The sequence below is a fragment of the Haliotis rubra genome, unplaced genomic scaffold, assembly GCF_003918875.1.
Source record: "Haliotis rubra isolate DU_JTF1 unplaced genomic scaffold, ASM391887v1 Scf232, whole genome shotgun sequence".
Classification (NCBI taxonomy): Eukaryota; Metazoa; Mollusca; class Gastropoda; order Lepetellida; family Haliotidae; genus Haliotis; species Haliotis rubra.
In genome coordinates, this window is record NW_025766359.1 from 1,158,527 (window position 1) to 1,181,776 (window position 23,250).

The 23,250-nt window shown below is 39.4% G+C and overlaps 2 protein-coding genes across 4 annotated transcripts in view; one reads left to right on the forward strand and one right to left on the reverse strand.

Moving 5' to 3' along the window:
• LOC124278173 (DNA mismatch repair protein Mlh1-like) overlaps nucleotides 1–23,250 on the forward strand; it is a 231,107-nt gene that overhangs the window by 67,014 nt on the left and 140,843 nt on the right. For both annotated transcript variants that reach the window (XM_046713910.1, XM_046713909.1), the window contains exon 9: nucleotides 10,849–10,961. In XM_046713910.1, coding sequence (XP_046569866.1) covers nucleotides 10,849–10,961 — 113 coding nt within the window. The remainder of the gene's footprint in view (nucleotides 1–10,848; nucleotides 10,962–23,250) is intronic.
• The window catches only part of LOC124278174 (histamine H2 receptor-like), a 48,982-nt gene continuing 25,923 nt past the window's right edge, over nucleotides 192–23,250 (reverse strand). Inside the window, exons 1-2 of one of the 2 annotated variants that reach the window (XM_046713912.1) lie at nucleotides 9,482–9,553; nucleotides 192–4,796 (exon numbers count right to left, since the gene is read on the reverse strand). In XM_046713912.1, the coding sequence (XP_046569868.1) occupies nucleotides 2,652–3,839 (1,188 nt within the window). In that variant the 5' untranslated portion in view covers nucleotides 3,840–4,796; nucleotides 9,482–9,553 and the 3' untranslated portion in view covers nucleotides 192–2,651. Of the gene's footprint in view, nucleotides 4,797–9,481; nucleotides 9,554–23,250 lie in introns of those variants that run through there. The other variant, XM_046713911.1, reaches the window with a different exon arrangement.

Consider the following 23,250-nt stretch of genomic DNA (forward strand, 5'->3'; position numbering starts at 1 on the left):
TGCGGACCGATGAATTGCAATCTAACTAATAAACATATAACACTCAATGAAACGCTTATCATAATAAAAACATCAGACCAACTCTGTGCGATTTTTGCAGAATTTATGTCCTAATAATAAAAAAGTTGTTTAACAAACTATCATTAAAATATTGACACAGTTCACTATTTGTTACGAGGGAGGAGTGCAGAGAAAGGGACACCCAGGTGTACGAGAAGCACGAGAACAAGTGCCGACAAAGTTATTGAGTCATTTACCTGTATTGTGCTGTCTCCATCTTTTCTCGTTCCTCTCTTTGCACTCCTCCCTCATAACAAATAGTGAACTGTGTAAATATTTTAATGATAGTTTGTTAAACAACTTTTTTATTATTACGACATTAATTCTTCAAAAAACTCACCGAGTTGGTCTAATGTTATGATTATGATCAGTGTTTCATTGAGTAATATATTTTTATTAGTTTTCGAGTTAGATTGGAATTCATTAGTCCGCTTTTGAGCCAAACGGACTATAATATCAACCTTTTGTTAGTAATTTCTTTAGTCAGAAGACGTCAGCTAAAGGCTGTTCTAATGTGATGATTAAGTGATTTCCATGATCTTTGTTTTTGAACTTTTAATGATATTGTTTCTCATTGGTTTGCTATTGAAAACCATAGGATGTTTTGATATGTGGATCTACTTAAGATCTGTCTAACAATGTCACAAAATAAAGAAATATAAATTCTAAAAGATTACTTTAAAAATTCATGAAAATATCCAATAAACAACTTCTCTAATCTCTAGTATGTAGCTAAAAGAGATAACATTAATGTGTTTGTTGAAGCAAGACACTGAACGCCATGCCTAACTATACTAACAGGCCTAACTATACTAACAGGTGGCTGTCTTCCCCAATGCTCACATGGTTGGGCTAGAACTTGCCTCCAACTCCTCTCATTATCTCACTGTCTTGTGATGTGTGTAAATGTCAGCGTAAAGTGCTGAGTGGACGTTGTATTGATTGTCCACAACTGCCTGGAGTAAATGCCAGAATTGTCTGTTGATATATCCACACAACATCCATATTTTAAAGTAGTTTCTCTCTAACTTTGATACTTATCAAAACAACGTCTAAATGTTCATACACAGCCTCTTCTGCACACAATCCTTTTGTATTTTAAAAGAGCTTGTAAGTACTTTACAAAGAGATTTTCATCTTTCCACAAATCTTTGATGTTTCAAATACTAATCACATGTGTTTGAACTATGATGTTTCTTATCCAGTATCTCACCAGGGGGATAGTTTCAAGATGAAACATTGTTTTGAACTTTTATGGATATGGAAAGTGTCAACTGAATATTGTACTAGTGATGTGAAAACGTACCACCAACAAATGGCTGACAACTAGCCATGTGACCATGTGTCATTGTGTCGACTGCATCATTAACCTTTACATTTAGAATCTGCTCTGAAAACAACGCTCCTAGGGTGCAAACACTGTATTAATGATTATGTATCGTGTCTAAAAATTGCACACTGAATTCCCACCTGACATTAAACATGGCCACCATTATTTCTTCATCATTCAGGTGAGCTACAGCCTTGTGGCTCTATTTCCTTTTTGTGCCTGCAAGGGTTATTGTTCTGGTGGGTTCATGTCCTAAAACATGGCTAAAGTGAGCTAATTAGAATGATTATTTCTAACTACAAAATCTACATATCAGCAAATCTGTTGCCTAGTATTGTTTATCCTTCTTTTTATTATACATGTGCATCTGTGAAAGTCAGCAGGAGTGTGCATTTTAGTGTGGTCTTATGTTGTAAACAGGTGTTGAAATGTATTTTTTATTCATATGAGCTCAGGTCATACGATAGCGTTAATAACTTTCTGAGACTTAACCTAATGTATTAATTCATGCATTACCCATTGGTCAGAGATAGCATCCCTTGTCCGTCTGTGACTTAACCTTTGCTCAGTTTCAAATCTGTATGTGTATATTAGTTTCATGTTTGCGAAAAGTATACCCTGTAGACTAAGTACACAAACATGTAGTATGATAGATACTATGATTAGGATACACAGTGATGGTAAATTGTCTTGGGCATTAAGATTTGTCATGCAGAGTTGGGTCCCTTAGTCATACCAGGATATACTTAGTAAATTGTGATGATGATATGGTTCCTTGCACCCTTGCAGCTGTCAGGATATATTTGAACAGTATAAAAAAAGTACTTTTTATACCATGTTTTGATATGAACTGTCAGTATTGATTTTCTTTACATGTCAAGTACTTGGGTGGAGATGAAGTTGATGCCAGGTGAAAAATCTGTCTATGAATTAACACTCAACACTGAAGTCTTGTGTCAGTGTTACCAACTAAAACATCTTCGTACACATCTTTCTGTGTCCTGATTTTGTGTCATTTGATTACAGTGTGATAAGTCTCATTTGCTGTTGTCAATAAGAATAATATTCATCTGTATACAGGCTACTTATGTCAGAATTAGGCAACTACCATCAGTGACAATCAGATACCTCATGTTTGTAAGATGGTCAGACTAGAGATTCAGTATCCTCAGAGTTTAGGAAACGCTATTCAGCAGATCCGTCTGCAGCGAAACATTCGGTGTTATGCTGCAGAAGTGCTGAGTAGAAGCAACTGATTGGATTACACTTGGTCCTCTTTGGATGGTGAATCACTGCACTTGTCAACTGAGGTTGTACAGGGTATGTTACCTGACTCCTTCTCGGTGGGTATTGCGATACTGTCCATTGTAAGCAGACGTGCAATTTGGGTGTTTCGGCGCTCCATAGTCAGCTGTAGGCTGCCTCTGCGTTTGGACCGAAAAAAAAGACACTTCTGGAAAATCCTTCTGTATCCAAGTTTAACATCTCTGAGACGAACTGCATAGACGGTGGGATCACAAAGAGTGTTCACAAGAATCAGGCAGTTGAGATAGCGCTGCAGACGCAGCAGGACACCAAAGTGCTTGATGATGGACTGTGGACTTTGTTTGGCTTGGATTGTAAGAATTATTTGCATCAGACATGTCGGCAGCCAGCAAACAGCAAATGTTCCAATGATGACCAAGGTTGTGAAGAGAGCCTTCCGATTTCGTATGTAATCCATTCGTGCTGATGGGCCTTGTCTGTGAACTCGTCGAACTTCAATGTAAATACGAAGATATGTGTACAGGATAATCAGGAGGCAGAAGAATGCAACAGCTATGATGAGATATTCCCCTTGGAAATCTCTTTTCTTCAGATAATGACAGTAATTCAGATCACTTTGACCATAGTTTCGGAAGTCAGACAAAAACACTGAAAATCCACAAAGAATTGCCAGCATCCATATGGTAACGATAAAGCAGTTGCCGCGTGCACGAGAGAGATATGCGGCATAATGAAGGGGTTTCATGATGGCAACATAGTGATCCACTGCCATTGCAAACAGGTTCAACAGGGAGATGACTGTTGCCATTGTGTAGAGTGCAAATGAAAATATTGTCATGCAATAGAATGTGAGGAATTCCTGTTGGGTGGAGTTTGGGTTGGGGTAGGGTATGAATACCTTTTTGACGGTGTGACTCACCACGCTGAAACTGAGCAGGATGTCAGACAGTCCAAGGCTGACAATCAGCTTGTTGTGTGTTACCATGCCATTTGGGCCCAGAATGGTTGCAAGAATTGAGAAGCAGTTTGCGACGATGGCAAGGAAACAGAGAATGAGACTGATGATAGCAACGGGTTGGCTGAGAATCAGCTGTGCTCGCTCCTCCAGGGTCCACGTCCTCATTATCCTCTGGGTCAGGTTAGATGTCAAAGTTGCCTCTGTACTCATGTTTAACATAGACATTGTGGACTATTGATGAAGTTTCAGAAGTCTGAGAGGAAGATATCTTCAAGAAACACCTATTGTCAAATCTATTTTTTTTATACTTTTTCAATGTTGCCAGGAGCAATACTATTGTTTGTTTCCTGAACACTGGAAATGTCTTTAGTCAGTATCCTTTGACTAAGATTCTGTCCAGTTTCCCATTATACAGACCATAGTTAATAAGCTGACATCTTGAATCACATCTAAAACACTTTCTGACAGTCTTTGGATCTTCTTTCAAACCGAACACTTTCTAGTCAGAAAAGATTCATATTTCTGTGGAAACTGATGTTTGAACCCCAGGTCTTTTTCATTTGAAATTTTCACTTTCCTTTGAGGCCTTAATTGTTTTGTAACATTCTTGTCCACAATCAAGTTTTGCTTGTGTCAACCATCAATATTGTCTGCCATCAGCATTTGCCACTGTCTAACTCTGCTGGTAACATGTTCCTGATGCTGGCCAATGTTATCCTAATGCTATACCTGTAACAGGCCACAGAGTTGGTGATGTCAATAGTTGAGTGCTCTGTCAGCGGCAGTCTCTTTGCCGCTGGTGGGAGGGAGGCTGGGACTGTATGATCTGGTGGGAGGGAGGCTGGGACTGTATGATCTGGGAGGAAGGCTGGGACTGTATGATCTGGTGGGAGGGAGGCTGGGACTGTATGATCTGGTGGGAGGGAGGCTGGGACTGTATGATCTGGTGGGAGGGAGGCTGGGACTGTATGATCTGGTGGGAGAGAGGCTGGGACTGTATGATCTGGTGGGAGGGAGGCTGGGACTGTATGATCTGCAGTCTCTTGGCCGCTGGTGGGAGGGAGGCTGGGACTGTATGATCTGCACGGTGATGACAGCAGGTATTATCTAATGGAAATGATGCCGGCAGACATGTTCTTTAGATCCAGATTCTTCCATGCTGCGCCCATCACTCAAAGAAACCTGCAGAGGAAAACAAGAAAATGTTAGGCTTGGATTAATTTCAGTTGCAAACACTTTTTGTATGAATATAAATTGAAAAAAGTTATCAACAAGTGTGATTTAAAATTTTATTTATTATGATACTGGAATTGTTAGAATTGTATTTTGCCATACATGTTTCATTGGTCAAGTCAATATTGATATTTATAGATTCTGCTAATGTGCTCTGTTCCAACCCATATTTCAGTGATGGCACTGTGACTCTAATACAGTCTATTCTTTGGCGTTGACTTATGACAGTCATCGCTTCAGCTTTGTGGACAGGGCACTGAATCACTTTTCTCATCATTATAGTTATAAAGTGGTGGTGTGTCTTCTTGTGCATAGAGCACAGGTCACAAATCAGGCAAAGTTAAGCAACGTTGGTCACGAAGAGTCCTTGGATGGGTGATCGTGTTTGGCAGCTTGACTCCTGAGAGTTTCTAGGACTTCTGTCTTGCCCCATAATGAAGCACCTTTGTGGTCTAGCTCACCTTAGGCAAATGAGTTTGTTCAAAATTGCCTATGTTCACCCATCAGAAAATAGGTACCTGGTGGTTTAAGTCAGATGACTATTAACCTTCTAGCGCCTGACACGCAGCTTGGGTTATCTGGGGTAATAATGTTCATCATATTGTATGTGCTTAGAGCTTGTCTCTGCAGCGTCGCGATCAGTGCTATGTAAGTGGCCAATTATTATTATTATTATTATGCCAAGGAATTCACTCCATCTGTCTGTCCTTCCATCTATCTGTCCGTCTGAAGAATTTTCATTCAACCCACAATTTGAAAACTATTGGTTGGATTGTTTTCAAGTTTGGGGACCATTTTCTTTTGGTCAAAAGAAGAGGTGCAGTTCAAATTTTGATTTTGATGTTTAAATTTTTCAAGACTAACACATGTGTACAAATTTAAACAAAGAATGGTTTATTTAAACAATAACTTGAAACTTATAGGTGAAAATGTTTTCAAATAAGGGATACAGCTTCTTTGTTTAAAGAAGAGGGAGAGGTACTGTGTAAAGTTTGCTTCTGTGTTTCTCATTTTGCCAAGAGGTATGTCAGTTTGCATATTTTGAACATTAAAAAACAATGTGAATTTTTGTTCAACCAATAACTTGAAAACATTTGAATGGATTGTTTTCAAATTTAGGGATCATCTTCCATATCTACAGAAGAGGTGCAGTGTAAAGTGTTATGATATTATTAATTTTTAGAGAATTATCACAATTTCCATCATGATTTGTTTCCAGATTGTTGTAGTCTCTCTCTGAGTGGGTGAGTTTAGTTTTAAGCCGCACTCAGCAACATTCCAGCTATATGGCTGCGGTCTGTAAATAATCGAGTCTGTGCCTGACAATCCAGTGATCAACATCATGAGCATCGATCTGCGCAATTGGGAAACAATGACATGTGTCAACCAAGTCAGCGAGGATGACCAGCCGGAATCATTTATGAGGGGCATTTCCTTATCTACCTTTTCCACACTGATGCGTTAGTATATGGGAAATGAAACATCCAGGTTCAAATATATTTATTGATTGCAGCTACTCTTGTCATCCTACGTGTCATATTTTCCTCGTCATTTTGTTTGGATGTTAGTGTAGCAGCCATAAAACTTCTGACTCCAATGCTGGGATTCAAACCACAGACCTCCTGATCCTAAGTTTGACATGTCCAAAGAGGTCAACCCTGTCAGCGAGCTGACAAGAAAAGGATGACATGTATGACTCCATACCCTTCTACATAAGAGCTACCTCGCATGAGCTGGTGTCTTCAAATGACATAGAGGGTAATGTCCGAATAACTCCCCATTCCTGAATAATAATGGAGCTGAGGTCCCGGAGGGGCCGAGGCCCAATATTTTTGAGAAATGGAGAGTTAAACGAGGAAGCTACCCTACTTATATTACATTCAAAGTATTGGTAATTTCTGTTATCAATGTCAAAATGAAGCGAACTATCAAAGTCTTACATTTGAAACTGGTGCACAGCCATGTGTAAAGCATTCATTTATTGATTGCTATGCTTTATGTTGCAGTTGATTGAATCAGCATGTGTGAATTTGCACATGTGCTTTGACTAAAATTGTAAATAGAAATGATTTTTTTTTCATTTTCAATAGGCAGTTAAATATTTCATTTAAATATGGTCTATAATCACCGTTAAACAGATGTATAAACATTTGGATATAGCAGGCATTTAGCTAGCCTTGCTAAAAATCTCTACTGAAGGCTAAGCCCATGGATGTATAGTAATTCTATCCTTTTAAGAGGCAAGGCTAGATAAGCGGACAGTACCAGTCTGTTAGAGGGATATTTATATGTTTTAGAAAGTATCATTTAAACTATTAATTATTACCTTAGAGACTTGTGCAAGTCTACCATTTTGCTAATGGTTCCTTTATATCATCTTCATCAGAAGTATTGATTTGGGGACTGTTTCAAGTTTCTATATATAGAAATTTGAACACACTTGGTTGAATTCTTTGTATTTTTGTTAAAAACAACTGAGGGGTATTTTATGGCAAGTAATCTTTGATAATTTTCTATTGTTTGCAATGCCACTATTTGATCAAGAAACATAACTAAATTTTGCCTTTGTAAATATATTTTTTGTGAGGCACTTTCCTAAAACACTGAAAAATTGAATCTGTTCTTTACGAATCAGCATGTGCCAGGAGTATGAAGGCTTAGTCTTGTGGAATAAGAAATGAAGGAGGTTACTTGCTGTACAGATCTGGTCAGCCACAGATCTGTGTGACATTGCTGTGGTTATCTGCTCAACTGGCTCACCCAACACTTAGCAGTGCAGTGGTGTCTGACAGCTGTCTATGTAAGTGGACTTATTTCATGCTGGTTCAGGCTGCTGACAGAACAGGTTAGGCTGTGATGATGCTGAGTATTCTCATGTAATGCTGTGGAGTGCACCATGGCCAGGAGATGATTCCTGTGACATATATGTACTGGCCTGTGTCTCAAGGGAAGCTGATTGCCAGCTGCACCATGTACCCCAGACAGCTTTAGATTGAGATCACTACACCATGGTCTGTCAGATACAGTTTCTCTTTTGACAAGTATTTTTCAAAAATAGTTTCAAAACAGCTCATAAGATAAATGGTACCTGACACAGTAATCTGTTTTAGACATATGTTTGTGATCAAAGTACCACAATACTTAGGGCTATAATGATGCATCGAAATATCAATGTATTGCAATTGTTGAGTCTCCGATAGCAATTAATCATGGTAGAAATGAAAAATTATCAATGCATAATATGACCTTAGGTCATCACCATAGAGTAGCCAATCACTGACTTGTATTTGCTCAATCATTCTCCAGTATACACCCCAACAAACCACTGTACCAAACTTGTTAACACAGATACTAAACGCAAACGTGACAGTTCATATTTCCATGAACACATTACAGGATTTACAGTGAACACAGCAATGTAGAAAGACTGCCTAGTATCTGTAACAAAGTTTTAGTTTTATGGACTTTGGAACTAAATCTGTTCTCTACCACTCGATGTCTGAGGACATACGTTTTTGTTTAAAGGTTCCAGATCAGATGTGAACAGTTTGTAAATATTTTATGTTTGATATTTTAAGTGAATTATTCTGAAAAAAGACAGTAACAGCTGGAGTGAGTGTGTTAAGGTGCGTGGGAGGACAGCCTTCAGTGACACTACACTAATGAACATGGACATGGTGCCTTCAAACCAAGGGAGAATCCATGCTTCAGACTTGAGATAAGCTGATGCTAGCCCAGTTGACATAGCAGTTGCTCTTCATGGCAAAGGCCAGAGTTCAAATCTCAACATGGGTGCAATGTTTGAAGCCCATTTCTGGTGTTCACCAGCATGTTGTGTATTTGCAAATGAAGTAAAACCAAACACTGGCTCACTGTATGACTGTGGAGGATTATAAACAAAGAATCAGTGTCTACATGTGATTGTATTTCTGTCCTCAGAGCAGAAACATGCTTTATGTTGTATGGAAGTCCAGAAGTCATTGTAGGGTTACTAGGCTTGGTATCTCTAAATCTAAATTTGCACATGATCACTTGTGTTGATTAATACAAGAAAGATGAGTTTCAGAACTCAGGTTGTAGAAACTTTGCTCAACTGACTGCACTCACTAAGACTATGTTGTTGGAAAGGTCATGGGTAATTGGAGAAGCTCAGTGAATGGAGTTTTATCATAATATGCAATAAAAACAGTATATGACAATCTAAATGTATACCTAGTTTGTGTGTATTTAACCCTCTGTCTGCTAGGAGGCTAGTGATGTGAACCCAAAGCCATCTTTTGCAGTTCCAGCACAAATAAAGGAAATGCTGTAATATGTTACACCTGGTTCAACATTCATGCTTTTGTTTTTGTCCAGCAGTGCAGCCTTGACATGTGTGGCCTCATGGTCTAAGGTGCTGCAACTGGGCAGAGTTGTGTCCCTTGGGCATGCAAGCAACCTTTGACTGTGGGTTCGAATCCTGATTCAACTTGATTATGTTACTTGGTTTGTCAACTCCGTGCCCATCCTCCTAGATTACAGAAACATGATATCTAAGACCTGCATCACTTGGTCTTTCCCCCTCCATGAAGCTGACACACCATGATGTAACTGGAATAAGTTCAAGGTGGCATTAAACCCAGTCTATTACTTACCCAATGCAGGGCAGGGCAGCCATGGCCTCTGAATCTACATAGATGACCACTGCTCCTCTGGCTTGTGCTAGCTTCACACTAGTATGAAAGTACTCGGAGCTTCTCTGTAATTGTTAACATCTGACATATCACGTTCCAGGATCCTAAATCAGTTCCACTTTGTGTAATTGAGACCGACAAGAATGTGGATGGAATAATGCAATGATAAGGAATGTCAAGTGACACACACTATGAAAAACTCCGGTCACACTTATCATGAAACCTTTTAAATGTCTGGTAATTTGGCTTTATGATTAATGTTACTATTGAGAGATCTCTGGCACCTGGCAAACCATGGTGAAAAGGGCAACACGATTATTGGTAGATCACTGTACTGTTGGGTCAATGTAGACATGGATGGGAATGAGATCAAGACTGGAGAGTGAGAGTGGAGGCAGATGAGTGAGTTAGGAAGGGTATGTTTTGGGAGGGGAATTTAGAAGGGAGTGGGCAAGGAGGTAGGTTAGTTAGGAGTGAGTGAGTATGGTTTTATGCGTCTTTTAGCAATATTCCAGCAATATCACTGCACGGGACACCAGAAATGCACTTCACACATTGTACCCATGTGGGGAATCTAACCCAGGTCTTCGACGTGACGAGCACATGCTTTAACCACTAGGCTACCTCACCGCCCCTTGGGTGAGTTAGGAAGGTAGTAGGTAAGGAGTGAGTGTGTTAGGAAGGGAGTGTGGATTGGGTTGGTGAGTTTGGAAGGGAGATGGCAAACAAGTGGGTTAGGGTGTGGGTGAGTTGGGGAGGGATTTTGTTAGGAAGGGTGTGGTTTTGGGTGAGTTAGGAAGAGAGTGGGTGAGTACGGAAGAGAGTGGGTGAGTTGGGAAGGAAGTGGGTGAGTTAGGAAGGGAGTGGGTAAGGAGGTGAGTTTGGAATTCAGTGGGTGAAGAGGTGGGTGAGTTAGGAAAAGAGTGGGGAAGGGAGTGGGTGAGTTAGGAAGGGTCTTGTTTGGAAGGGAGTGGGTAAGGAGGTGAGTGAGTTGTGTTGTTGTTTCTCTCTTGCAATACAATACCAATGATTAGGTTCCATTCGTTGCTAAATGGCTGAAACAATGCCAATAGACATAAACTTCAACTCAATTCAACTCAACTCAACTCGACCATTAGGTATTCTCGGGAGGAGATTGCCATTTTCGGTGAAAGTGTAATTTTTCCTAATGTTTCAGAACATTTTACAGAGACTATGGTCATATCCTTTATGCAATATTTCTGATCCTTAATGGAACTCCTTGCAACCTGGAAGTTTGTCCTACACTCAAATGCATGTATGATACAAGTGTGGTAGCCTTCTTGAATGATATGTGGCTGATGTTTCAGAGAGCTGCTTGAAGTAAGCAATGAGGAGAAGCATCTGGCCTACAACATGCATGGATTTGTCTCCAATGCCAACTACTCCATGAAGAAAGGCACCTTACTCCTCTTCATCAACCGTGAGTACAGCTAGCACATGTACATGGGAGAAACAAGCAGATTGAGGGGCTACCTGGCTGAAAACACTTGACCAGAAAATGAGGCTCTATATATAATGTGACTGTGATTCTGTCATGTAGCTGTCAGGTTGATTCAAGATGTGTCTTGTGACTGTGAGGTTGTCATGTGACTGTGAGACTGTGTCATGTGACTGAGGGTGTGTCATGTGACTGTGAGGTTGTGTCATGTGACTGTGAGGCTATATAATGTGACTGAGGTCATGTGACTGTCATGTGACTGTGAGGCTGTGTCATGTGACTGTAAGGCTTTAATATAGAACAAACTTTATGGATAACAACTTCTTTTTATTCGTGAGTGCGACGTTTCGATACAGATTCATGTACCGTTGTCAATTGACAACGGTACAAGAATCTGTATCGAAACGTCGCACTCACGAATAAAAAGAAGTTGTTATCCATAAAGTTTGTTCTATATTGTACTTCCCAACTTCTAAAATGCCACTCAAAGAAGTTGTCTGTAAGGCTGTGTCCTGTGACTGAGGATGTGTCATGTGACTGGGAGGATGTGTCATGTGACTGGGAGGATGTGTCATGTGACTGGGAGACTGTCATGCAGCACTCAAAATGTTGTGTCTTATGGACATATTAACTGAAGCAAAATGTTGTGTCTTATGGACATATTAACTGAAGCAAAATGTTGTGTCTTATGGACATGTTAACTGAAGCAAAATGTTGTGTCTTATGGACATATTAACTGACGTCAAAATGTTGTGTCTGATGGACATATTAACTGACATCAAAATGTTGTGTCTTATGGACATATTAACTGACGTCAAAATGTGTCTTATGGACATATTAACTGACGTCAAAATGTTGTGTCTGATGGACATATTAACTGAAGCAAAATGTTGTGTCTTATGGACTAATTAACTGAAACAAAATGTTGTGTCTTATTGACATGTTAACTGAACCAAAATGTTGTGTCTTATGGACATGTTAACTGAAGCAAAATGTTGTGTCTTATGGACATGTTAACTGAAGCAAAATGTTGTGTCTTTATAATGGACATATCAACTGACGTCAAAATGTTGTGTCTGATGGACATATTAACTGAAGCAAAATGTTGTGTCTTATGGACATGTTAACTGAAGCAAAATGTTGTGTCTTATGGACATATTAACTGAAGCAAAATGTTGTGTCTGATGGACATATTAACTGAAGCAAAATGTTGTGTCTGATGGACATATTAACTGAAACAAAATGTGGTTTCTTAGGAAATATATTGTACTACATGGACATATTAACTGCTGCAAAACTGTCTATTATGGACATTAACTGACGCAACATATTGTGTTTGACGTACTAATTAATGCAAAATGCTGGCATATGGACATATTAACTGAAGAGGGCACAGAATGATATGTAAATCTTATTGGATGAAAGAAAGTTATTTCAATGTTTGAAAAAAAATATTTATAAACATTGATTTCACATTTACGTTCTGATATACTTTCAAATTTTGGGCAGACCATAAATGGTTTTCCTCAGTCAATCTCTAAATTGCAATTCAAACAAAGAAATCTTGGTTTATGACAAACATAAAAAGATCGCAAATTCTTTATCAGAAAATTTTACGGATTTCCGGGATTTTTGTTTCATTTTGAACGTTTTTGAGATCCCTATATATCTACAAAAAAAGACAGGCTAAATTTTCAGTTTTTATTTTTGTGCTTTGCCGTTCTCATGTCTGCAAAAAAGTTTATGTTTCTATTTTGTTGGTTCAGTGGTCACCTTGCACCACCATGTTCATGCCACGTACACATACATGTTGACATTGGGAGCCACCTGGACTTTGATCACGGAGGATATCACCGACATTTCCTGTGTCTTCTGTCTGTTTCTTTGATGTTTAATTCCGCTGTCAGTCAGTCAGTGAGTGAGTATCGTTTAACGCCGCTTTTAGCATTTTCCAGCAATATCACGGCAGGGGGACACCAGAAATGGGCATTGCAAATTGTACCCATGTTGGGAATCAAACCCAGGTCTTCAGTATGACGAGTCAACGCTTTAACCACTAGGCTACCCCACTGCCCCTCAACTGTCAGTTGTATTCCTGCTTTGTGATAGCTGCCTTTAAATATTGGAGTAAATTGATGTCTTATGAAAGAATTGTTTAGAATCAGTTTGAAAGATTTATGTGTCTTCACTTAGTGCAGAATATCAAATCAAATCCCAAAAAGATAAAAATAACATATGTTATGTACTTTGTTAAAACATTGGACAAAACATTGTTGTACATCACCATGTCTCAAGGGGATCTGGCGTTTGTCCTTGTACTAAATACTTGATATTCTCAAGCAGGAGACACAAGGTGAGTGAGAGCGTAAATGTGATTGTTACATCGAGGAAGTCCCAGGACAGATGAGTGAAGGTTTTTGTACTGTCCTCATGTCGCAGTACTGACGAAAGTCACCATGACTGTGTGCACTGAATACCCTCCGATATCGACAAGCACTACAGATGATGTGATCTTGATGACCCTCACAGCCATAATATAACATACAAAGTCTTCTCTGTTTACTGGGAACACCATAGAGTAATGTTGGGATTTGTCTGAAAATGCTTATCTCAAAATATACTGAGGTGTTTGGGGTGTTTTTTATAGAGGAAGATATTTCCATATATTTTCTGTTGGCTGTTTAAATGTGAATTTTAATCATGGAAGGTTAACTTTAGAATGCTTTTACCCCTATGAAAAAACAACAACTTTTGCGTTAGTATTGTCCTTTAAAGAGTTAACTGCCAGGCCTGGCCCCTCAAAGGGGAACCTAAAAAGACTAGCCGCTGACTGTGGCTTGTCCACATTGTTACATGCCAATCAACAAAGACCTCCAGGGGCATTTAGATGGGTTGCCAAGAGGCTACATGTCAATGAACATCAATCTCTAGACACACATGACACTGTTGCACGGGCTGCCAAAATACTTAATGTCAATCAATAAAGATTTCTGGAAATGATTGACACTGATCATGGATTTCCCAAAAGGCTCCTTGTCAGTCTGCAAGAATTTCAAGAAAAAATTGACTTGGTTACACTGATTGCCCGCAATGCTATGTGTCATTACGTAAGAACCTCTACTCACACTTGACACAGACAGATGGAACACTCACAAGGTGACATGTCATTCCGTCATAATCTTCAGAAACACAAACAGCGTTACATTGTTTGCCCACAAGGGTGAGTAAGTATAGTCTTACGCCACTTTTAGCAATATTTCAGCAATATCACAGCGGAGGGTACCCCACCGCCTTGCCCATAAGGCATTTGATTATGTTATTCCATCATCTTTGCCCACAAACATGTCAGTTCACAAGGATTTCTACAAACATTTGACACTGATTGGTTGCCAAAAGCTACTTATCTATCAACAAGGATTTCTGCAAACATTTGACACTGATTGGTTGCCAAAAGCTACTTATCTATCAACAAGGATTTCTACAAACATTTGACACTGATTGGTTGCCAAAAGCTTCTTATCTATCAACAAGGATTTCTACAAACATTTGACACTGATTGGTTGCCAAAAGCTACTTATCTATCAACAAGGATTTCTACAAACATTTGACACTGATTGGTTGCCAAAAGCTACTTATCTATCAACAAGGATTTCTACAAACATTTGACACTGATTGGTTGCCAAAAGCTACTTATCTATCAACAAGGATTTCTACAAACATTTGACAGATTGGTTGCCAAAAGCTACTTATCTATCAACAAGGATTTCTACAAACATTTGACACTGATTGGTTGCCAAAAGCTACTTATCTATCAACAAGGATTTCTACAAACATTTGACACTGATTGGTTGCCAAAAGCTACTTATCTATCAACAAGGATTTCTACAAACATTGACTCAGATTGGTTGCCAAAAGCTACTTATCTATCAACAAGGATTTCTACAAACATTTGACACTGATTGGTTGCCAAAAGCTACTTATCTATCAACAAGGATTTCTACAAACATTTGACACTGATTGGTTGCCAAAAGCTACTTATCTATCAACAAGGATTTCTACAAACATTTGACACTGATTGGTTGCCAAAAGCTACTTATCTATCAACAAGGATTTCTACAAACATTTGACACTGATTGGTTGCCAAAAGCTACTTATCTATCAACAAGGTTTTCTACAAACATTTGACACTGGTTTGTTGCCAAATACTACTTATCTATCAACAAGGATTTCTACAAACATTTGACACTGATTGGTTGCCAAAAGCTACTTATCTATCAACAAGGATTTCTACAAACATTTGACACTGATTGGTTGCCAAAAGCTACTTATCTATCAACAAGGATTTCTACAAACATTTGACACTGATTGGTTGCCAAAAGCTACTTATCTATCAACAAGGATTTCTGCAAACATATGACTTACCGTGGCATGTACGCGAGGCTACACGTCGGTCCACAAGGATCACACTGAGACTCTTTTATGACTGGCCCACAAGCTTATTGTAAATCCATGGGGACATATTGAAACACTTGGCACTGACCAATTGTCAAGTTAGTTATTTGTTTCTCAGCTTATATCAGGATAAGATATAATTGAACAGAATTACCACTTTTGGTGTAATTTTACAATGTACTGATTATGCCTCCTCCACATCAGAACACATGCTCCTCGGACCTCCCTCTACAACCCTTCCTTCCAATATTTCTCATTTGGTAATAGAAAACTCAATGTAATTCATACCCAGCTAAGATATTCAAATAGTAGATTAAATGGTGATCTATATAGGATCGGTCTCATAGAGAGCCCCGAATGTAATTGTAAATTTACCTGTGAAAATTCTCAACATTATTTTATGGAATGTTCTTTGTATTCTGTTATCAGACAGGAAATGTTTCAAAATATTAGCAGAATTTGTAACATTAAAGCACCAACAAACCTAGACGTACTATTAAATGGAAGTGCAGATCTTCCGTATAGTGACAATATTCACATTTTTAAAGAAGTTCAAAAATATATATCAAATTCCAAAAGGTTCAGTGATTGGATATAATGTGTATGATCTAAATAATTCATGTATTCATTGTATTGTATATATCATTTTGTATATATCTTTCTATCCCTGTACATATGGTTTGTTTCACTTTTGCATGTAAGCACTGTAAATAGGAGAGGGTTTCACTAAGTTGGCATAACTTGTACCCAATCCATTCTCTTGAATAAATATGTTTAAATCAAAAAACCCTTCCTTCAGTTCTGGCCCTGTACACACTGTCCCTGTTGTCCCAGTGATCCCTGGAGTGAGTGAGTGAGTTAAAATTTAACGTCACATCGGCAATATTTCAGCCATATCGTGACGAGAACAATTAATTTTATGCATAATAAGCAATAGCAAACTATAAAAACCTGTCAACGAAGGACAGTGATTCCTGGAGTATTCCTGGGTATTACATATGCTAGCTTGTTTGACATCTTCACAAACCCACCAGGGGGTACAATTTTCTTACACAGTTAATAATTGACAGGTTCTCGTTTTGTTGATACTGGTCACCAGTCAGGGGAGCTTAGACATTTCAGTCATTAGTCATTTCAGAGAAGAGGTTTGGTTGTCAATTATAGGGTGAAGAAGACCATAAAATTGTTTTTAAGTGTCTACAAAATAGTCCTCTCAATGTATGTTATTATTGTGTACCACTTTCCAAACTGCTGTTAGTTCCCTATACCTGTGACATATAATGTCTGTGAGTAGATATGGGAGAGGGGGATAAAAGCATATTTCAAAATTGTTGTGTGCTGATGCCTTTTGATTAGTCCTTGTTTGTTTATTTGGACACTTAATACTTTGATGCAGTTTAGAGTGTTTTTGGGTTTTTTGTTTTTTTAACAGATCAAATTCAGATGTTGTTGACTATTTCAGGATGAAACTGTATGCATGTCTACCAGTGAACTGGAGCTTATTTCTGTTCGGGGCTTTTATGTGTTTTTATTTTATTGAAATTTTCAGAGCAGAAATTAAACCACATATATGATAGTTAAGACCTTGATGTTTTAACAGTTACATCGTGTCTTTTTTGGAGTAGGCCACAAACTTATCTTTATTTTGTCTGATCACTTTCTTATAAAATACTGCTTGGTAGGACAATTATATAGAACAGCAAAAGAAACGCAAGTTTAGAAAAAATGAAATCTCATGAAGGTAAGCGTTCATGTTTATGGAACGTTCATAGTAAAGTGATGTAATGATCCCAGATGAGATGATGTCATGCAATTTCACGTCCATATGAAACATTCGCACAAACACCTCAACAGTGCAGCAAAACCATAATTTTAGCACGTGCATCGACGGTTATGGATAAAGGTTTGAGTCAAAAAACAGTTCAGTATTGACGCTAGGAGGTGTACACGCCACACAAACGATGCCTAGACTAACGACTGAGCAGAGGGGAATGGCCATTGGAAAGTTACACGGAGGTAGCACTGCAACCGCTGTAGCTAGACAATTGGGCTGTCATCTTACCACCATTACACGATCCCGACACCTCAACCTCGCTGGATCACTAGCCTGGCGCCTTAGCCAGCTCGCCAACCACGCCCCACGATTAACATCTTTTGGTATGATCTGGCTGGGGTTTAGAACTCAAACCTTCCAGTCTCTGTCCACCACGCCATCGTGGCAATACTGACAAACTTATGGATAACTGTTATTTTGTTCTTCAATGAAACCTGAAATTCACAGAGATCAACTGACTTGATTAATAATGTTATGGGTTGTGAGCTTAAAAAATGTTAATTTGACTATTATCATGCATGTGGTGAATATTCCGACACCACAAGACAAGTTCAAGTTTGCTGTACACAATGAAAGCATGTCATCTGGAGGGTGAGGGAGTGAACCTGATCGCAGACAGAACCGTGATCCACATACTGGAATACAATGGCAGGTTAGTGACCTGAGGTGGCGTCAATACAAGAGATAAATGGAGGCTGGACTTGCAACAGCGCATCACAACACATTAGTGTTGACACTCACAACTGCATATAAAACTTGTCAGTGGCTGAATGAACTGAATTAGCCTCCATCTCTTGATTAGGGGGACACTAAGGATACTACCATAATAAACAGGAAGTTTACAAAGCCTAATGACGGTGTTTATGTGTTTCATGCAATAACTACAAAGAGATTTTGTGAAAGGTGCTTTATGCATTGCTCTCAAGGTATGGCACAATGAGGTGTAATGGGACACAAGATTCTTCAAAACAAGAAAATATTTCAAGATAAAAAGTGTAATCCCAAATATACTGTTAACAAGATCTTCTTCCTGAGAACATGGAGATACCAAGCTGATGTCCCTACTCAAATCAAAAGCTATGACACTCAACTTCTGTGAGAACATAAAAAACCATGCCGCCTACAAATCAGTGAGTTTATTTGAGCCCTGCTGCACAGCTATTGGCAGTCTTGCTAGGGATAGGTGAGGATGACATGGTTATATGGAGTCAACGCATCATTTTCATTTACAGATCAGCCAAACATCATTATCTCCAATCTGTTCTTGTCCCTGATGCCCTGAAGGATTTGTACTTATTTCCGTGAACAGTGTCCAGAGTAAACAAGACATTTTGCGGCATCCATCACCACGGTGATACCGTGTCCATGTCATGCATATTTCATCGTCAGGAAATTGGTAACAGTATACATAATCTGTAAACAATGTATTAGCTATAACCCTGATCTGAGACACCTACAGGAGAATTAGTTGAAACATAACAATTGGTATTAGTTAGTTGATGCCAGGAGGCCGGGAACTGAGGTCGGTGCCAAGAGATATCCATCCCTTGGGGGTGGGGGTTGGGGGTTGGATTTCTGTGTTCCAGTTGTAGGCTAAGCTGATTGAGGAGGTAACGACATGGACTGAGTTTATTATACAGCAAACACACATCTTGAGCTAGGGATTTGTCTCTGTTACCAGGATGAGAACCAAGGACAATGTTTAATACAGAAAGACCACACAATACTATAACAATACAGAAAGACCACACAATACTATAACAATACTGAAAGACCACACAATACTATAACAATACTGAAAGACCACACAATACTATAACAATACAGAAAGACCACACAATACTATAACAATACTGAAAGCATTTTTATGTAGTACAATGTCTGCTATGATATCCGTGTACATCACATCATAACTGACGTGGTTGTTAATGAAAACTGACATGTGTTGGCAATCTTTATGAAGAAATACTAGAAAAGAAAATTATACTTCAGAAAGTAGGTTTTACTAGTTTTATCAAACCCTTTAATATCTAGTAAAATAATACTTGCATAAATGAGGATAGTTTGACCCAGACATTGACATTGAATGTGCAACACTTCAGGCTGCATCTCTACACCAAAGGCAAATATCCTTGGGAGGAATGTATCATAGCTGGTCTAATAAGAGAGTATATGAGGTGCATTATACATTTAGAGTAACCCTATATGGCAGCATCCCGGACTAGTTGGAACATTGGCGCCACTGAACACAGTCCCTACTGTGAAGTACCTTCTCCATTGCCTTGATATTAAAACATGAAAACAGATAAACAACACTAGTTTAAACATATTTTATTCACAGTGTGAAAAGGATCGGGGACAAGTTCTTTCAACTTATTAAACCCCTCTCCGACAACACTATAAGACCAGTAGAACATAGAGAAAGCTCTGTATGACCAATAGAACATAGAGACAGCTCTGAATGACTGAACAAGACAGTACTATCAGATAGATAGACAGTGCTACTTGTCAGATATACTATAGAAATAGCAGGCAGATAAACTAAAGATGCCAAAGATATAGCGCTATATTTTCGAAAGACCACAGAGACCTGTGATTTACCTGGGGGATATGTGGAAGTACTGCTTCAGGCAAGAAAGTAACTGTGGTGAAGGATGCCACGGGCAACACATTCTCATTGGAAGCTTTACAGTGAATTTTCAGTTAGCCAGTTTTTGTGTTAGACATAAATTTTGCATGATGTTGATACAGTTGTGTTGTCCAGACTCTTTCTCCTGATGTCATTGATACCAGTCTTTGAAAAGCCCTTTATCCCTTGTGTTTTGTGATGAGGGAATATCTTCCATGGTCTGGCACCCACATCCAGTGTAGGTTGGTATGTTGTGATTGTTGACTTATCCAGTGTACGTCAGTATGTTGTCATTGTTGACTTATCCAGTGTAGGTTGGTAGGTTGTCATTGTTGACTTATCCAGTGTAGGTCAGTAGGTTGTTATTGTTGACTTATCCAGTGTAGGTGAATAGGTTGTGATTGTTGACTTATCCAGTGTAGGTCGGTATGTTGTGATTGTTGACTTATCCAGTGTAGGTCAGTATGTTGTGATTGTTGACTTATCCAGTGTAGGTCAGTATGTTGTGATTGTTGACTTATCCAGTGTAGGTTGGTATGTTGTGATTGTTGACTTATCCAGTGTAGGTCGGTATGTTGTGATTGTTGACTTATCCAGTTGGTATGTTGTGATTGTTGTATGTTGTGATTGTTGACTTATCAAGTGTAGGTCAGTATGTTGTGATTGTTGACTTATCAAGTGTAGGTCAGTATGTTGTGCTTGTTGACTTATCCAGTGTATGTTGGTATGTTGTGCTTGTTGACTTATCCAGTGTAGGTCGGTCAGTATGTTGTGCTTGTTGACTTATCAGTGTAGGTCAGTATGTTGTGCTTGTTGACTTATCCAGTGTAGGTCGGTCAGTATGTTGTGATTGGTCTATCCAGGTCTGTAGACAGTAATAACTATCTTGCTTAATGTCACACAGATCGGTTCTGGCTGAGCATCAGTTGTTATATCATATGTCATTTTTGCCCAAAGTGATTTTAACTAGGGCTGGGAAGGGTAACCCGGATAATGAGGGTACTGAGTTGGACCCGGGTACCTGTCTCAATACCCAGACCCGTTATGATCATGTGACTAATAGATTAAACAATGTAATATGTATTCTTTCATGATTAAAATGTATTGTCTTTGAAGTTTTAGACAAATACAGTCACTTCTTTTGAATATAGTGCATGGTTAAGATATTGAAAAACTCAAAATTTTTGCCTCCAAACTGAAGGATATATTGCTATTTCTTACAAATTTGATGTCAGGAATTAACATAACGCGTATCTGGGTAGGATAAGGTAATAGGGGGTGGGGTACCTGGGTAGAAAATTTGGACCCGTCCCACCTTAGTTTTAATATCTTGAAATATTTTCTTGTTTTGAAGAATCTTGTGTCCCATTACACCTCATTGTGCCATACCTTGAGAGCAATGCATAAAGCACCTTTCACAAAATCTCTTTGTAGTTATCGCATGAAACACATAAACACCGTCATTAGGCTTTGTAAACTTCCTGTTTATTATGGTAGTATCCTTAGTGTCCCCCTAATCAAGAGATGGAGGCTAATTCAGTTCATTCAGCCACTGACAAGTTTTATATGCAGTTGTGAGTGTCAACACTAATGTGTTGTGATGCGCTGTTGCCAGTCCAGCCTCCATTTATCTCTTGTATTGACGCCACCTCAGGTCACTAACCTGCCATTGTATTCCAGTATTTGGATCACGGTTCTGTCTGCGATCAGGTTCACTCCCTCACCCTCCAGATGACATGCTTTCATTGTGTACAGCAAACTTGAACTTGTCTTGTGGTGTCGGAATATTCACCACATGCATGATAATAGTCAAATTAACATTTTTTAAGCTCACAACCCATAACATTATTAATCAAGTCAGTTGATCTCTGTGAATTTCAGGTTTCATTGAAGAACAAAATAACAGTTATCCATAAGTTTGTCAGTATTGCCACGATGGCGTGGTGGACAGAGACTGGAAGGTTTGAGTTCTAAACCCCAGCCAGATCATACCAAAAGATGTTAATCGTGGGGCATGGTTGGCGAGCTGGCTAAGGCGCCAGGCTAGTGATCCAGCGAGGTTGAGGTGTCGGGATCGAGCCCACCTGTGACCGGGTGTAAAAACCTTGGAGTCAGCTTTGTGTGCAGACTCTTTCAGTGTTGTCACAACCCCTAGTGTACAGTACACAACCCTGTGCACTTACAAGAACCCATGAATCCATTGGTATATGACTAGATGGTGGCCACATGAATACGTGCAAACACCTAGTTGCGGGTACAATAAACTTGGACAAAGTACTGTGACTATGTGTCCCAGTCCACCCAGCTGTGAATGGGTACCTCGTAAGGATGGGAAAGCCACAATAACTCGGTGCGCCTAGTGGCTGCAAAAGTTGTATACTCCCTAGGGAGTTGAGATTGATAATATGATGTGCCGTTGAGATTGATATCCAATGATCGAGGGAAACAATACCAGCGCCTTGAGCATGCACTAGTTGCCTGGATATGTGGCCTCATTGAGTTCACTAGAGTCTGAGAGAAAGCCTGATGCAACTGGTTCCGCTCAAACAGCAATCTCTATTCCAATTGTTCAAGTGTGAGTGGCTGTCTACCTGCAGCAATCCTCTGTCCAATTTCGTCCCAGAATGTTCAATGGGAACCATATCCGGGGAAAGAGACGTTAATGTTGTTCTGAGCAAGATAATCCATCGACACCCTTGTTGTGTGGGGGCTGCAAACGTCGCTGGCGTTGTTGACGTGCCAAAATTGGCCCCACATATGGCCTTCGGTAGTGGATTCCAGCAGCCCGAAGCTGACGCCTAATAGTATCGCTTGGCACTGCTCCCCTTGACCCAAGAACTAAGGCTGCTGTTACTGTTGCTGTTTCAGTTCCTTAGATGAGTGACCCGGATGAACCGATCTTGCGCTTGAGTTGTCTCTCGTTGCCGTCCGGTACGGGGACGATCAGCAGCAACCTGCTTTGCTGATGACGTTGAGGAAGTCGTGTAATGGTGGTAAGATGACAGCCCAATTGTCTAGCTACAGCGGTTGCAGTGCTACCTCGCGTTTTAAATATTTTATGACCAAGAATCACTTAATGGTGATAACTCCTTTAACCTCAGCAAAACGAGGATGGGAAAAGTCATTAATGAAATCTATTAACCTTGAAGACCGAAGGTTGGGGATGGAGTAGGCCTAGGTTATTGCTAGGCTTTTCTTGGTACTATTATAGGTCCTGCTTACAGTCAGAACCGCAAACCAGAAAGGCGCTCATGGGATTGGGGGACAATGCATGGCCCAGCTGTGTATGTACATGGAATCCTAGATGCACCCAGTTGACCCTTTTGAATTTCAGTGTACACAACCTGCCCTCAATG